Genomic DNA, 15,830 nt, shown 5'->3' on the forward strand with positions numbered 1-15,830 from the left:
AACCATAACCATACCTACAATTACTTTGTTAAATTTTCCAGCTCAGTAAATGCATGGCAAAGGAAATACTGTATGAAGATGTACAGTCTGAAAAGGGCTATTATATAAAACACTTTTCTAATAAAATAGTGTGCCCTTCATGATTATACTTCTCATGGAATCTTTTCCTGAGGGATAGCATTTATTATGGCATTTTAATTATGTTTAGAAAATATTAGTCTTGATTTAACCGATGTAGAAGCATTAACTGCATTTTGAGATACAATTAAAGCACATTAATGTAGATGTCTGTTACTGTAAGCATGTTTTAGCTTATGACATGATAACTAGGATAAGCACAGAGAAAAAGTTGATGGAGAAAGGCTCAGTAATTGCTGTTGCGCAGTCATGTAAATATTTGTAAAACATATTTTGTCTTTGAGTAAAATAAATACCATACTGACCTGCATCTCTGCCTGAGCTTTAGGGCGTACGCAGGTTTTCTAATTCTGTGGTTAGACCTAGTGGTGTTTGAGTCAAACATGCAATGGAGTTTATAAGCCTCATGGATCAAAAATTGATTGATGTTCTTAGCATATATTTATAAAACAACCTGGTGGGTGACTTGGAGGAGCCAGAAAAGAAACAAAAAAAGGTAGATTTGGCATCATTTACACAGATTTGATGGCAAAACTGTTTTTCACTTCAGTGTTTCATTCCTTTGTAAATTCAGTTTTTAAATTCCAGAACTTTATTCTTCAAATTATAGACAGGTTAAGTGGGTTAGGATCATACAAGTTATTTCAGAAATTTGTAGAATTTCAGAAACCTAAATATGGTGAAATCAAAGGTGAGGTCTATAAATACCAATTAAATCACAGCAACTTTAACAAGGAGGATACATTTAAGGTCCATATGATGTTTTTCCTCTGTTTAATTCGTAATAATTGAAATCCTAGATTTCACTTTAAAAGTAAATGTCTACTATCTAGTAAATGTTTTCAGCATATCGATGTCACTGTGCATCATATGAGCTGAAAAACTGTTTAGACACTTCATAGATTACATACAGATTTTATGTGTTTCTTCCTGTGAACCTCTTTTTCCTTTCGAGGGAAAAAGAACTCTAAGAAAAAAAAAAAAACCAAAAAGAGAAAAGTGGTGTTTCTTTGTATATTTGCTACCCTCTGCTTTTCTAAAAATTCAAGATTTATATTTTAAGTTGTTGAAATCAGACTTGTCACAAGTAAATTCTGTAATAAAATATGATAATCAGATTATTCAAGGAAAAAAAAAAAAAAAAAGAAACATCGGGTGTGTTCTTTACTGCCCAGGGGAGAATGGCTCAGCGAACTCATCTGAACTAATACTTTTAGATTAATTACTCCAATGCTTGCTTAACTTTTCCAAAGTAGAATAGGTACTTACTTTTCAGAGTTGTTTTGGTTATCTACGTTGCTGCACCATAAACCATAAAACTATGCTAAAATTTCCTAGCAGCTATTTTTCAAATAATTTTTATTGCCATCTATCTTTCTAAACATTTTTGTGAGGGACGGAGTGCTCCTAATAGTTTTTTGAGTAATTTAGCTGCTTTCATGTGGGATGTGAAATTCACAGAATGTCAAGGTTATCCTGTACCTATTAAACTAGAGTGCAATTAATTCATATATAGTAGTGGTTTTGGTAGTATTAAGCATAATGAAAAGCAGATTTGTATCATAAAGGCAAATTAGACTTGGCCAAAAAAAAAAAAAAAAACCAAACCAAAAAAAACTGAGAAAGTTTGAACTTTGTGACAAAGTCAATGAAATTGCTGGTTTAAAAAAAAAAAAAGAATTATAATTCCGGTGTCATTAAATAAGATCTTAAACAATTATTCCACTTCTCATATCAGTTAACTCATTTGATATTCATGTAATTCATTACAATATGAGCAAAGCAAAACCACCATAAGTGTCAGTTCGGCAGCACCCAGTACACAGGGATAGTAAATATAGTCATAGAAATAGCAGTGGAAAGAAACATGCAAAAGCCAAAGTTGCTCTGGCTTGTGGATGTACGGTTGTGAACTGCTGCTGAAAGTCTACAGTATAATTCAGGTGATTAAAACGGTATCTGAATGTTCATTTTTATAATTTCATAGCTGGATGTATTGGACAGACTGGGAAGAAGATGAAATAGATGACAGTGTGGGAAGAATTGAGAAGGCATGGATGGATGGCTACAGTCGGCAGATCTTTGTAACATCAAAGATGCTATGGCCAAATGGTTTAACTCTGGACTATCGTGCCAATGTATTATACTGGTGTGATGCCTATTATGATCACATTGAAAGGATATTTTTGAATGGAACTGACAGAAAGGTAAAAGAAAAATACTGCTGTTTTGCCACAGGCATGCGTTTTCTCTGGATTTTATTGTGTTATGTTAAAAATACTTTTCAAGCTTTTTAAAGGCTTCATAACCCCCCGGCACGTCCAGTGTCATCTCGGTTGAAACAAGCGATGTTGGCAGTCTCCTGTAAGAGACTATAACACAGCTTAAAATTTTCATCTTTAAAAAGTGGCACAAAAGTTGATTTTATTTTTTTTAAAGGTATTTTTTCTCATGTGATAATGAGTTACATTCTGATTGAGCCACAAACCTACAAAGAGCTTTTCAGTAGGAAGAAAAAAACCAACTTCTTTTGGCTTTGCCAGAGAGGCTTTCATTTAACTTCACTGGATAAGCTGCTTTCGCTGAATCTCAGTGCCCTGTTTGAGCAGTTGTGGTAATGCGTAGAGGCGAAGCTCTCAACAGGTGCTGTCAAAGATGGAAAGAGATTGTTTTAGCTGTTATGGCTATGCTAGCTAGATACAAATCTGTATAGAAGTTCTGTGCTGTTTTGTAGAAGGAACAAGCGCAGAACAGACATCTGGAAATCAGTTAAATCTTAGACAGGAGTCTGATAATTTGGGGAAGGTTTAGCATGTGCTTCATAAAATTAGTACCCTGACAACTGAAAGTTCACCATTAATTGAGAATGGCAAGCATTATGTCTGTGTGAGGATTTTGTCACAAAAAGTACATGTCTTGTGACGTCTTGTTTATCCTTTACTCATAACTCCTTTGTATGACGGGCTCAATAGGACCAATATATAGATTTCTAGTACTGAAGGTTGTAACTGTAGACACAGTCCTCCCTGGAACTCATCCCTGTACAAGCTCATATTGCTTTAATATTGCTTTTAAAACCCTTTATATTGAGTGATCTGTTGTTAAACCTGTACTAATGCTGTAGTGTTGCAGTTTGTCATAACGGCTATGTCAGGATTTACATTTAGCACTTCTGCTCCAAATCCATTATGGGCCTGTAATGGAGCAAGGGAGGGGGCTAAGCACATTGGCAGAAAGACATTTTTTAATTAGAGATCTTTGCCCACTACCAATGCTAGACTTCCCGAAAAAATCCATGACAGATGGGTCTAGGAAGGTTAAATGCAGCTGCTATGGATTACACATGGATTACTAGTGAGAACTGCTGGTTTTGCCGCCCACTAGAACTGGTGAATAACAAGAGCCACCTGTCTTTACAGGTTTTATTTTGAAGTGTGTCACGGAACAGTTCTGGGGTTTTTTGGAAAGCGTTTTTCTGTAATCCTGTGATTTAAATAAAATGCATAACTGTTCAAGTAAAATCTATGTAGCCAAAAATAACTAGAAGATACTTGCTTTTGATGCTGAATTATTTATGGTTAATTATAGAATCTTTTGGTCAAAATCTAACTGAATCAGTAGTGTCTTTAATTCTGTGTCAGTATAGTGAAGATTTTTGGGGGTAAGTCCTACAAGAATTCCACCAGTAGTTGGTGGATAATTGACTGATGGATTAATTTTGATCACAAACACAAGCAGTTAACTGAGATAAGGAGATTTGACCAAAAGAATTCCAAGCCCAAAGAGAAAATTTGAAGGGCAGAAGGGGATAATGTTTGTCACCTCAAAGTAGTTGTAATTTAGCTGGCTTTATCTCTTTGTTCTCTTGGGTTTGTGTCTCTAAATAGAGACAAGGTAGGGCATCTGATAAAAAGCTTCCTTCTTTCTAGAGGCAAGATAGAAATACACTCTTGGGCATTAGTTCAAGCTAAGACCCCAGCCAACAGGAGACAACTGGAACTTAGTCATTCCAAACTGCAGCTGCTATGTTGAAGTATAAAGGCAGGGCTTCTAAAAGTAGATGATTTAGAGTTCTGCAGATTTCTGTGTCTTTTTAAAGTAGATCATTCTAATTACTGTAATTTACTTTATGGTAAATTTAGATTCTTTTTAAAGTTTTGTTTTCGTTCTGTAGGGATTGAAAGTATTTTTAAATTATTCCTCTTTATCAATAGACATCTCTGGTGTAGCAGTAGTTGCATTTCTCATGAAGGATTCCTGAGACTGGAGCTATAGCAAATGACACAGTTTTAGAACATTTCTGTGGCCAATAAAGTAAAGACAAGATTTGGGGGGTAATTTGTAGTTTTATGTATGAATTAATAAACCAGAGGTAGAAGGTGCATGAAAGAAAGTTTGTCTTATTTTGGGAACAAACTGTGTCGCTTTTTTTTGTTTATTTTTTTTTTTAACTTCTAACCCAGACTCGAGAGGAAGTTTACAGAAATGAATAAGCAATTTCTACTCTTACTTCACACTTTAACAAAAATGAACAACTCATACACACTCTTCTTTACTTTAAAAGAAGCAGATATTTGATATACTTTACATACACTCAAAGTTATATGAAGAACCACGCTTCCTTGCTGGGGAAGAAGGTAGATATTTACTGAACATGGTGATTGCATGGTTGCCTACATTCCTCTGCATTACCTGAAAGGGAACGCTTAGAATTGATTTATTAAGTTCTGAAGTTACATATTAGAACAGCTTTAGACACTTTATTTTATTACATTAATTTGTTATGTTTGGGCACAGTGCTTCTCTTAGTATTCCTATTTCGTTCTTTATGTTCTCTGTAGTGTATGCTAAGAAAAATTAATAATTATTTTAACCTTGCAAATGCTTACCTACCACTAATTAATTGCAGGTAGTCTATAATGGAAAAGATTTGAATCATCCCTTTGGACTGTCACATCATGGAAATTATATTTACTGGACAGATTATATGAATGGGTCAATTTTCCAGTTGGATCTGGTTACGAGGAATGTGACGCTGTTAAGAAGTGAGAGACCACCTTTGTTTGGGCTCCAGATTTATGATCCACGTAAACAGCAAGGTATTCAAAACATACAATTTCTTCAAAGATCTGTTATAAAAGGATATTGTACTTTACAGTCTCCTGGTATTTTGAGGTGACTAGATGAACAACAATAGCAAAAAGAATAAACTTGTGGCGTGAGAAAGATACTTTCCAATGTTTCAATCCATTGATGCTGAAATGGATCATCTCATACTTATTAAAAAGTGAATCGTAGTATTATACGTGTCTGGATTTTTTCCATGTATTTACACTGCCTTTATTGCCATTTTTCCTGTGTGTCAAAGAGATACTGTGTTGATAAAATACAATAGATAACATATACATATTGGCGCATAGACATAAAATATATTATTGCATTTGCCTTTTCTTAAATAAGATCATAGATCGTGTCTGTCTTTTCCTCTTTGGAATTTCCTCTCCCATATTGGTCTACATCAGCACCATATGACTTAATCTCCTGAAAGTACGTGTTACACGGAATCGGAGTAAGCGACCTTTGAGAGTAGTGGAAAAATACATAGTTGTTGCTACTTATATCAGTAGAGAAATGAGATAAAGGCCATAGGTTTGCATGGATGTAGTTTATGAAGTGCAATTGCTACTATACAGGGAAATTTACAAATATATTTTACTGAAGAAAACTTTGGAATCCATTTATGGCATACAGCATTAAGATGAGTTGTTGAATATTTGCTCTCTTTAATGAAAACATATTTCTGGTTAATGTCCAGTTAATGCCTGCCACCAAACATAAAACTGAACATCAGGAATTAGTCTACTAAAAATACCGTTTAAAAGACGACCATATTAAATATTAATGTCTGTAGATCATAATTTTTGACATGTAGAACATTTCCAGTTCAACAGTTCCTATAGAAAATCAGGTACTAAGGTGTTGGCAGTCCTGCTGCAATTGATCCTGTACATGAACCAGAAAAGTGACAACATGTAAATTTCACCATTTATCCGAATGCTACTTAGTACAGATACAACATTAAAATATGCTTGTTAAAACAGTGATTATTATTATTATTTTATTTTTTTTTAAGTGTACAGACTCTATTACGAGTACTTTGTCCCTGTGCATGAAGGCCAATTTTTTTTTCACAGTATTATGACCTTCAGATCTAGATGTGGGTACAGTGTCTTGTTCATGTCTATTCTTAGCACTTGGAAGATTTGACTATGTCTCTGTTGTTTGTAATCAATGAATGGCTTAGATAAAACTATTACAGAATGGAGAGAATCAAAACGTTAGCAAAAATATTTAGGAATCATAGGTAGAAAATATTTAGCCTTTATATTTGTTATAGGCATATATCTATATGTCTAATGTGTGTGTATATATATACACACACATTTATCTGTATACAAAATTGATACATGTATATATGAAAATAAAGTATAGTGAGTATTTTCCCTACATATACTGGTTAAATATTTTGCATAGGTTTATTTCAGAGGTTTTACATACCACGCATACTAAATATTTCTTTATTGTTTTTCTTCTGTCTAGTCTTACCATTTTTTTTCCATCCCTCAATAAAACAACTGGTGATTTGCAAAGGGAAGAAACAGCTCTGTTTTCAAATTGATGCTAAAGTATAAAATGGGAAGTGCACATGTGTACGGGCAAAATACTTGGCATGTAATGTCTGCATGTATAGTGTTTGATTTTATGTTTCATTTTAAAATTTACTGGTTTTGAAGACTTAGATATGTAGTTAATATTCCTTGGAAAAGACAAAGACTTCTCTATCTAAAAGAAAGTCTTCCAGTTTACTTTTCTGTGGGAAAACCACTTTTTAAAATGTCTCACTTAACCATCTGAGGCCCTACTGAAAAGCTTAGTGATTTTCTTTATAACGGGTTAATGCAAAGTCTTCCCTTTCCTGCTGAATAATATTTTTATATGCCTAGCTAGGCTTTCTTAGGGAAAGCAATTGAGATTAATACTTGATTATGGAGAGCTGAGGTGCAGCCAGCCAACTTGTAATTGGTTTTATGAGTATGGAGGCAATGCTGATAGTTTCCATTTTCTGATATTGTAACATCTAAATTTTCAATACCTAAAGCAAACTGTAGTATGTGTAGTATTGTGCTGTGTCAAGGTCATTGTAACAGTGCATCTCTTACCACAGATGCTTTTCAGCTCTCTTACTTCTAGTGTCACATGTGTTTGAGGTTTTTTGTTGTGTTTGGGGTTTTTTTGAAGGCAAAGTCTGCCCCCAAATCTACCCTCAAGGTCGCCAAATTTCAGAATGCTTTGAACTGTGTCTGCTAAGAGAGGATGTGGTCATTGCTTTAAAAACTTAGTACTTCTGCTGCTTTATTCAGTACTCAGAAAGTTTCTTTGTTTTTAGACAAAAAAAAAAATGGGGGTGGGGTGGGGAATTTAAAAATGAATGCAGTTGCTATTAGCTTCCAAATAAGCTAGCATCAGAGACAGAATACTAAAATATTACCTTTTAGACGTTTTTACCTGAACGAGCTTAAATCTCGAGAAAGAGGATTTGGCTCATTAATGCATTCTTTGTTTGAAATTGCAATTGGAATTTTGTAAGTTAACTGCAGCCTTTAGGATCTTCCCTTTTTGTCACTCTCAGTGAGGTTGATCTTGCATTGTTCCCGAAGGAATAATAAGAGTTCATTTTAAAGAAAGTGACGCTAATTTTTTTCTTCTTTTTTCTTTTCTTTTCTTTTTTTTTTTTGGTGTGTTTCTTTTGAAAGAGCAAGATCAAAGCTGAATCATGTAGTACAGAGAAAACCATAGTAGTTCATCTTATGGTATGAGCTATATTTTATAGCTTATGCGCACGTGCCTTAAAAACATTTTGCTCTGCTATTTTTGAGATTACTGTTTTGATACTGCTGTTATTGTCACTGTCTTTACAAGCCGAAACCATGACAATTCATTTTGGCATATTTGAATTGAGAGTGGCATTCTTATTAGGAGGTCTTTTACAGGATACTTGACTGTGCCAATCCTGCTTTGCTTAGTACTATGGGTAGCAACATTAAGCTTCTTCTGGTATCTCCTTAAGAAGAGGTTGTTTTCACCGTATTTGTATCTCATGAGGCATGATCTTCTTGCAGGGGAACCTTTTTTTTTCTTGCTTTCAGGGATTAGAATTCATTTTACTTTTAGGCATTGTCCTTGTGTCTCTATGTGTCAGGAATATCTTAAAAATGGGGAGGTGGCAGGAAGAATAGTAATCATAGGAACTGGATTTACAGTCAGCATCTGAACCTGCCTAGGCCTAAGGGTATTTCCACTGCTATGAAAGGGGAGATTGCTATTGATATGTAAGTGATTCTTGTATAAGTCCATTTACAGCTGTTAAAATAGCTTTTTTGGAAATCAGTTGATATTTTAGCTCTTTAGATTGCAAAGAAGAGCTGCTTGAGCACCAGGCTGCTGCTCTTCATATGTGTAGTGTGATCCTAAAAGTAGGCTTACACAACTTCAGCAGTACTTGAAGTTAGGTTTATGGGAAGGTACAAACATAAATGAATACTCATGAAAACATAGAAGTACAATGATTACTAAGCATCAATAAATACTTCAGTGTATCTTTTAAATGAGAATATTAAAAAATGTATATGGTTTCCATAATGTGGTGGGGTGGTTGTTTGTTTTTTTTTTTCCGAGAATGATGACTAAGATGCAAGTATGTTGTTTTAGCTCTGGATTATTTAGAAAATTAAAATGGAATCAGCCTAATTTAATCATATGCAAGTAGCAGGACAGCAGCTGTTTCAAAAGCTGGAAAAATATGATAATAGCTTTGAAAGTAGTTTTAAAATTTGGGGAATATTTTAAGAACACCTATATAAAATAGCTGTTATGAACAGCAGTCAAGGAAATTTAATTTCATAAATACTTGGTAGCTAAACAAGTTCCATAGCTTAATCAATTAAGAGACTTAACCTGTTTGTTGCACTGCATTTCAGGAGACGTTTTGGCCCAGGAGTCTCTTCAGTGTGACTGATGGGCCTGAGCGGGACTGAAGGTCTCATTGCACCTTCAAGTTGAGGACTTCTTTAAAGCTCGCTTTATAAACCTTTTTATCTAGGATCTTGTTGCTTTAACTCTTGGTGCTTGTATTTTCCTTGTCGTCATCCTCTCTTTTATCACTTACTTAGCAAGTAACCTACTGTGCTGTAGTTTGTCATCACAATTATGAGGTTAAGTAGGAACTTTTCATCTTCAAGACCGACCAGTTGACTTTGATCTAGTGTTTTAATTTTGAGTTTATTTATTTTAAGCTTGCATTGGGCTTCACAATCATCATGGATTTTCAAAGTGTTTTCTATATTTGTCTTAAATAGTCTTTTTTTCTTTGGCCTTTTTCTTTTTTAGTGATCTGACAAACTCATGTATATTCTTTAATGAAATCACTGCAAATTTCTTTGACTTGTGCTCTATCGGTTTGGATTCACTTTTGAAGATTATTTTGGTTTGTTTGTTTTGTCAGCTGCTTGTATCTTCTGACGTGTTTGTTTTACGGGCATTCTTTGATTTGTATAATGGGTGGCCCTGTAAAGATGTAGAGAGTTTCAAGGCTACTTTTTCTGAGCGGTGTTGTACCCGAGGTTTTCCAAGGTTTAGATGCAAGTACATATCTTTTGTTTATGTTTGGGTTTTGGTGAGCATAGGTGTAATAAAGGAGTTGATTTTTGTACAAAGTTTTAGGTCATAGTCTAAAACATGAAGTCAAGATCAATTAAAGTATTTTAAGTGCCCAGTCTAAGTTGGAACTGCTCTGTTTAAAATTGCGGTCCAGCCCTCATACTGCATAGAGACTTCCAGTTTTCCCTGTTTATACAGCCATGTTCTTGCCATCTCCCTCACACCCTGCCTAATGAAAGTACAATAACCACAGCAGCTTCCCACAGCATTCTGTATTAATTACTTTATATGAGTTTATTTGAAAGTTCAGTGGGATATTAATGGATTGTAGACACATTTGCTTCTAAAAAGTGATGTATGGTAGGTGGGACAAAATGTCTAGGAACAGGTTATTGTGAAATGCTCAAGGTCTGTATTTTAAGACCTATTGAGGCACATCATAAAATTTGAAAATGTTCCAATTCTTAAACTATTTGCTGGTTATCTGATATTTGTTTGATAATTTGAAAGTGTTTCCCTGAACATGCAGGTATGTCTCTGACAGGACAGTTTAATATGCATGTCCACAGCTACCTCAACGAGAACTTAATATTATATTTTCATAGAAAAATAGAAGTGGTAGTGCTTTGAGGAGAGGGAATTGTGGGCAGTGTCTGTTTAAAGCCAGGAAGGTGGTGAATGCTTTGTACACCTGAACGTGAGGAGCAGAGGAGGGAACACCTGCTTTTTACTCGGACAGGAAGATGAAAAAAGTAGTTTTAAATTAAAGTTTCAGCAAACGTGAAGGTTTATAGCTTGTGTGATCATAGTCAGGTATCATCAACATGTGAAATTAACAGAGCTTTGATCATGAGAGGCATTGCATATAGAAGCAATTAGGTTGTGACCAAAGTGACGCAAAGGAAATTGTAACATTTGCTTCAGTGGGCTTCGGTTTTAAGTCTCCTTGCCTGAGGAATGAGGTAGTGAGGATGCAGCAGTCCTTGGTAGATGATTAAAACATCTGACAGCTGTCAGTATCTTCATGTGAACAGCATACAGCTTTTGGGAGGAAACAATAACGCAGAAAAAGAAGGCAGAGAAATAGCAGATGTGTTCATAAGAGAGTATTGGAATATCCGCCTTGTATTCTATCTGCCATAGATCTCATTATACTTTTAATTTCTGTTTCCTTTCTCTTTTTCCTGCATCTGCATTCGTAGTCACATTGTTTTAACATGTGCAGATGCCAATATAGTTCAGAACATTCCTTTATATACTGTTTAATTTCTTGTAACTACTATGTACGTGTAGCTGTGTCATATTAAATATTTTGTAATATTTGTTCCCCTCATAAAAAAGGGAGATAGAGCGTCATGAGCTGATTGTATAATTGTTTTTTCTATTCTTACAGGTTATTGTAATCTGTAACTAAAATTGTATATATATTATAACCTGTAGTAACAAAACTGTGAGAATAATGTGTCCCTAAAATGAGAGGAAAATAATTGTAAAATATTATTCATGTGCTTATATTCTAAAAAAGAAAATATCTTTTGTTCTAGCATGGCTGTTAGTTTTAAAGTTGCTTTTTTATTTTCACAGGTGATAATGCATGTCGTGTTAATAATGGAGGCTGCAGCACTCTTTGTTTAGCCATTCCTGGAGGTAGAGTTTGTGCCTGTGCTGATAATCAGCTTTTGGAGGAAAACAGTACAACCTGCTCAAGTAAGATTTTTAAAGAACATCTGAGTTGATGCTGCTGTTAAGGGATCAAGTCAAATCTGAAAATAAACCAAGAAAGCGCGGTCTCCTAGAGACTTTTTGTGGTTCTATAAGACAAAGAAATATTCCTTGAATGAAGATTCTAATTGAAGAGAGTTTATTAAATAAAATAAAGATTTTTCAAAAAATACAAAATATATAGTACACAACATTTGAGAATGAAATGCATTGGAAAATATTTCAGAATGTCTGGTATGATAAAGCACTTAAATATTTCACTGACCTCTTTTAAAGAATATCAGAAATACCAGAAAATGTGATAAAATCTATATAAACTGGTTTCAGATTATTTTATATGGACTAAGTATCTTAAATTGAATTCCCACATAGAAAATGTTCGTGCTGTTCATAAAATATGTCAAGCAGATATATTTGTATATAATAGGTCCTGACACAGACTACACAAATTTTGCTGTCTTTTTCTTGAATCTCTTCCTTGGATATTTTCATTGAAATGCCAATTTTAAAAAAAAAAAAAAAAAAAAAAAAAAAAAGAAGTGTTAATAATAAAATGTGGGATTGTCAATTAAAAAGAATAACTCATCAGATAATACAGGTATTTTTTAAAATGTTTAGACTTGGTATTTGTAACTTACTCAAAATTCTCTGCTTGTGTATGTTTTTTTATTTGTTTGTTTGTTTTAATCTCATTGATCATTTTCTTGAAGTGTGTAAAACTTTACACAGATCTCCAGCAATGAACCCAGTAGAGATGAGTAAAGCATAAGGATTATTTCATAACATGATGAAAATTATTTAGCTTGCGATTACCTTGAATTTGACCCAAATGCATGGCTGCCAGAGCCATCACTGTTGCTAAAGAAAACTTTTTTCTTTTTAGCAGAAAATACTGGAAGTTGGACTTCTCACTGGTAAGATGGAATGTAAGCATTAGGAAGAGAGGTTAGACACTTTCAGATCTGAATGAAGCAGGCTTCCTGCTTTTTGCCCAACACACTTCATTGCCCAGCTTTTTCCAAGGACTTTGATGTTCCTCATAGGGTCATAGCGTGATTTGTGGTATTTACACATTAAGGATTCTGAACTTTATGCTGAGAAATGTATCTGTCTGGATTTATCAATAAGCTTGTAGCTTGCTACTTAATTGTACCTCAACAGAATTTTATCCTTTCTTCTTTGCCGAGTCTGTACCAGTGCATAATGCAGGTGTTTGAGTTGTTGCTTGGATACAAGAATGAGCTTTTCAGTAATCATTTTCTAGCCCTTTAACATGCACAAGAATTTGGTCTGTGTCTGTAAGAATATTTTCTTTTCACTGCTGATGAGGCATTGCAATACTATAAACTGATATTTTAACACTATCAACTACGCACCAGTTTAAAAAACAGTTCGAGTGCCATCCTGTTCCGAGTTCTCCTGTTTATTAAAAATATACTGCCTCAACCATACACTCAGATATGCGTGCTGCTACAGGCTTCAGGTGGAATTACCTCAAATACGCAAAGTTTACTAAAAAAATGTTCTGAAGGGTGATAACAAGAATCTGTATCTATTTCTCTATTTATGTAGAGGTGGTATTGCATTCTGTATCAAGCTGATAAAATAGATGTGCTTCTTGGCTATTTTTCCTAGTTAAACATGGAGAAGTGCTGCCACAGTTGTGCCAAGCTGAACAGTTTCAGTGTAACAATAAGCGCTGTATCCAGGATCGCTGGCGCTGTGATGGGGATGATGACTGTCTGGATGGCAGTGATGAGCACTCTGAAATTTGCTGTATGTATGCTTTTACATTTTTACATATTTAACCCACAATTCATACTTCATTTTAAAAATGGGAAACAAAATAATGTAAGTCTAAGGGGAGTCGAACAAAAGTGATAATCCTTAGGTCATTCATGTAAATCTTTCCTTTTCTTCGTTTCCTGCTTATAATAATAGTAGTCCTTTTAAATGATGCTCATGTATTCATTTCATATCATAGTACAAGAGCAGTCATCTTTTGGTTTTGACATCATCACTTCTGATTCTTTAAACATTGGTATTTTTTGCTTTGTTTCCCACTATTGCACTGTTTTATATGGGTCACGGGCTTATTCAGGTTGGAAGGGGCCTCAGAATATCTCGAGTCCAACCTTCATAAAGCAGGGCCAGCCTTCCCTCAACCTCTAAGAAAGTGATGGAGCAATTAGTCCTGTAAGCCATTTCCAAACACATGAAGGACAAGAAAGCGATGGGGAGTAGTCAGCATGGGTTTATGAAGGGAAGTCATGCTTAGCCGACCTCATAGCCTTCTACAATGATGTGAATAGCTCGGTGGATAAGGGAAAATCAGTGGATATTGTTTATCTCAAGTTTAGTAAGGCGTTTGACACTGTCTGCCGTAACATCCTCATAACAAACTGACAAAGGACGGGTTAGGTAAGTGGGCAGCAAGGTGGATTGGAAACTATCTAAACAGCCCAGCCAGACTTTGGGGCTTGTGATCAGTGGCACAATGTCCAGAGATAAGTCACTAACAGTGTACACCAAGGGTTAATACTCGGGTCAGTAACCTCTTCATTAATGATTTGGACAGAGTGCAAACTTGGCAAGGTTGTGGACGATACCAACCTGGAAAGAGTGGCTCATACACCAGATGAGTGTGCTGCCATTCAGAGCAGCCTTGACAGGCTGGAGAATTGGACGGAGAGGAATATGGTAAAATTCAGCAACCAGAAATGCTTCTGGGGAGGAATAACTCCAGGCATCAGTGTATTCTGGGGATCACCCAGCTAGAAAGCAGCTTTGCCAACAAGGACCTTGGGGTCTTGGTGGGCAACAAGCTGACCATTAGCCAGCAATGCACCTCATGGCAAAGGCAGCCAGGAGCATCCTGTGCTGCTTTAGGAAGAGCATTGCCATCAGGTTGAGGGAGGTGATCCTTTCCGTCTACTCAGCCCTGACGAGGTCATGTCTGGAGAACTGTGTCCAGTTCTGAACTCCCCAGCATGAGAAAGGAAGGGACTTACTGAAGCGAGTCCAGGAAAGGATCACTGAGATGATTAAGGGACTGGCATATCTTTCCCAGAAGTTGGGAGTGCTGGGATTGTTCAGTCTGCAGGGAAGGGAGGCTCAGGAGGGATCTTACCAATATGTATAAATGCCTGATGGGGGGGAATGAAGAAGAGGGAGCCAGGCTCTTCTCACTATCAGGAGAAGAGCTAATTGTCACAAATTGAAAAGCATGGCATGTTATCTGAACCCAAGAAAACACTTTTTTATTGTGAGCATAGTCAAACACTAGAAAAGATTGCCCAGAGAGGTTGAGGAGTTTCTGTCTGTGGAGATACTTGAAATTCATATGGACATGGTCCTGGGAAACCTGCTGTAGTTGGCCCTGCTTGAGCAGGGGATTAGACTAGGTGATTTTAACAGGTCCCTTCCAACCGTAAACATTTCTGTAATTTTGTAATGTATTTCTTAAAAAAAAAAACCAAAAACAAAACCAAAAAAAACCACAAAACAAAACAAAAAAAACGCACAACCCACCACAGAAACTCCAGCAAAAAACCCAAATCAAAACAAAACCAGCAACAGCAGAGACTAACCTACCACCCCCATCCCCCAATTCCGCTTTTAAATTAGATGTACTTTGTTTTTAAAAATACAGTTTTACTAGAGTTAGGTTGTTGGGGTTTTTCCCGTAGAGTGTTGGTGTTGAAATGAAAAAGAATAGAAAACATACCCATTATGTATCTGTGTCTTTCCTGGAAGATACTTAGATAGCCTGCTATAAAATTCGAGTTTCAGCAGTGAAAATTCCTTTTCTTACTCGGTTTGTCACAGTGCTTCCTATTTCTGTCATTACATCATTTCTCTAAATCAAATCTGCTTTACTGAAATGAAAATACATTTTTTCCCTATCATTTGTAGACACGAAGAACTGATACACTCTTCTTCTGGGCAGCATTGTCCTATGTGTCTGAAAACTCTTATCATAGTCTCTCATTCTTATCGCTTTGAGACAAAACAACTCTAATCTGTTCCCTTTTCTTTTTTCCCCAGTAGACTATGGTTTTTTTTAGATTTCATTGCTCTTTTCTGAACTTTGCGAGGTGATCCTTGGGGTTGGATGTCCAAAACTGGACATATATACGTCTGCTGAGGCCTTTGTAACGGTGATCAGACTGAGAGAACGCGTTTGCGAGGGTTGATAGTCCTGTTTATGCATCCTTGGGTAAATCTTGTCTGCGTCGCACTGGCGTGATGTT

The 15,830-nt window shown here is 35.7% G+C and overlaps 1 protein-coding gene across 1 annotated transcript in view; it reads left to right on the forward strand.

Moving 5' to 3' along the window:
- LRP1B (LDL receptor related protein 1B) overlaps nucleotides 1-15,830 on the forward strand; it is a 749,025-nt gene that overhangs the window by 461,129 nt on the left and 272,066 nt on the right. Inside the window, exons 13-16 of the mRNA XM_054208041.1 lie at nucleotides 2,126-2,345; nucleotides 5,048-5,237; nucleotides 11,440-11,562; nucleotides 13,213-13,353. Of these exons, the coding sequence (XP_054064016.1) occupies nucleotides 2,126-2,345; nucleotides 5,048-5,237; nucleotides 11,440-11,562; nucleotides 13,213-13,353 (674 nt within the window). The remainder of the gene's footprint in view (nucleotides 1-2,125; nucleotides 2,346-5,047; nucleotides 5,238-11,439; nucleotides 11,563-13,212; nucleotides 13,354-15,830) is intronic.

This window comes from Rissa tridactyla, chromosome 7, assembly GCF_028500815.1.
Source record: "Rissa tridactyla isolate bRisTri1 chromosome 7, bRisTri1.patW.cur.20221130, whole genome shotgun sequence".
Lineage (NCBI taxonomy): Eukaryota > Metazoa > Chordata > Aves > Charadriiformes > Laridae > Rissa > Rissa tridactyla.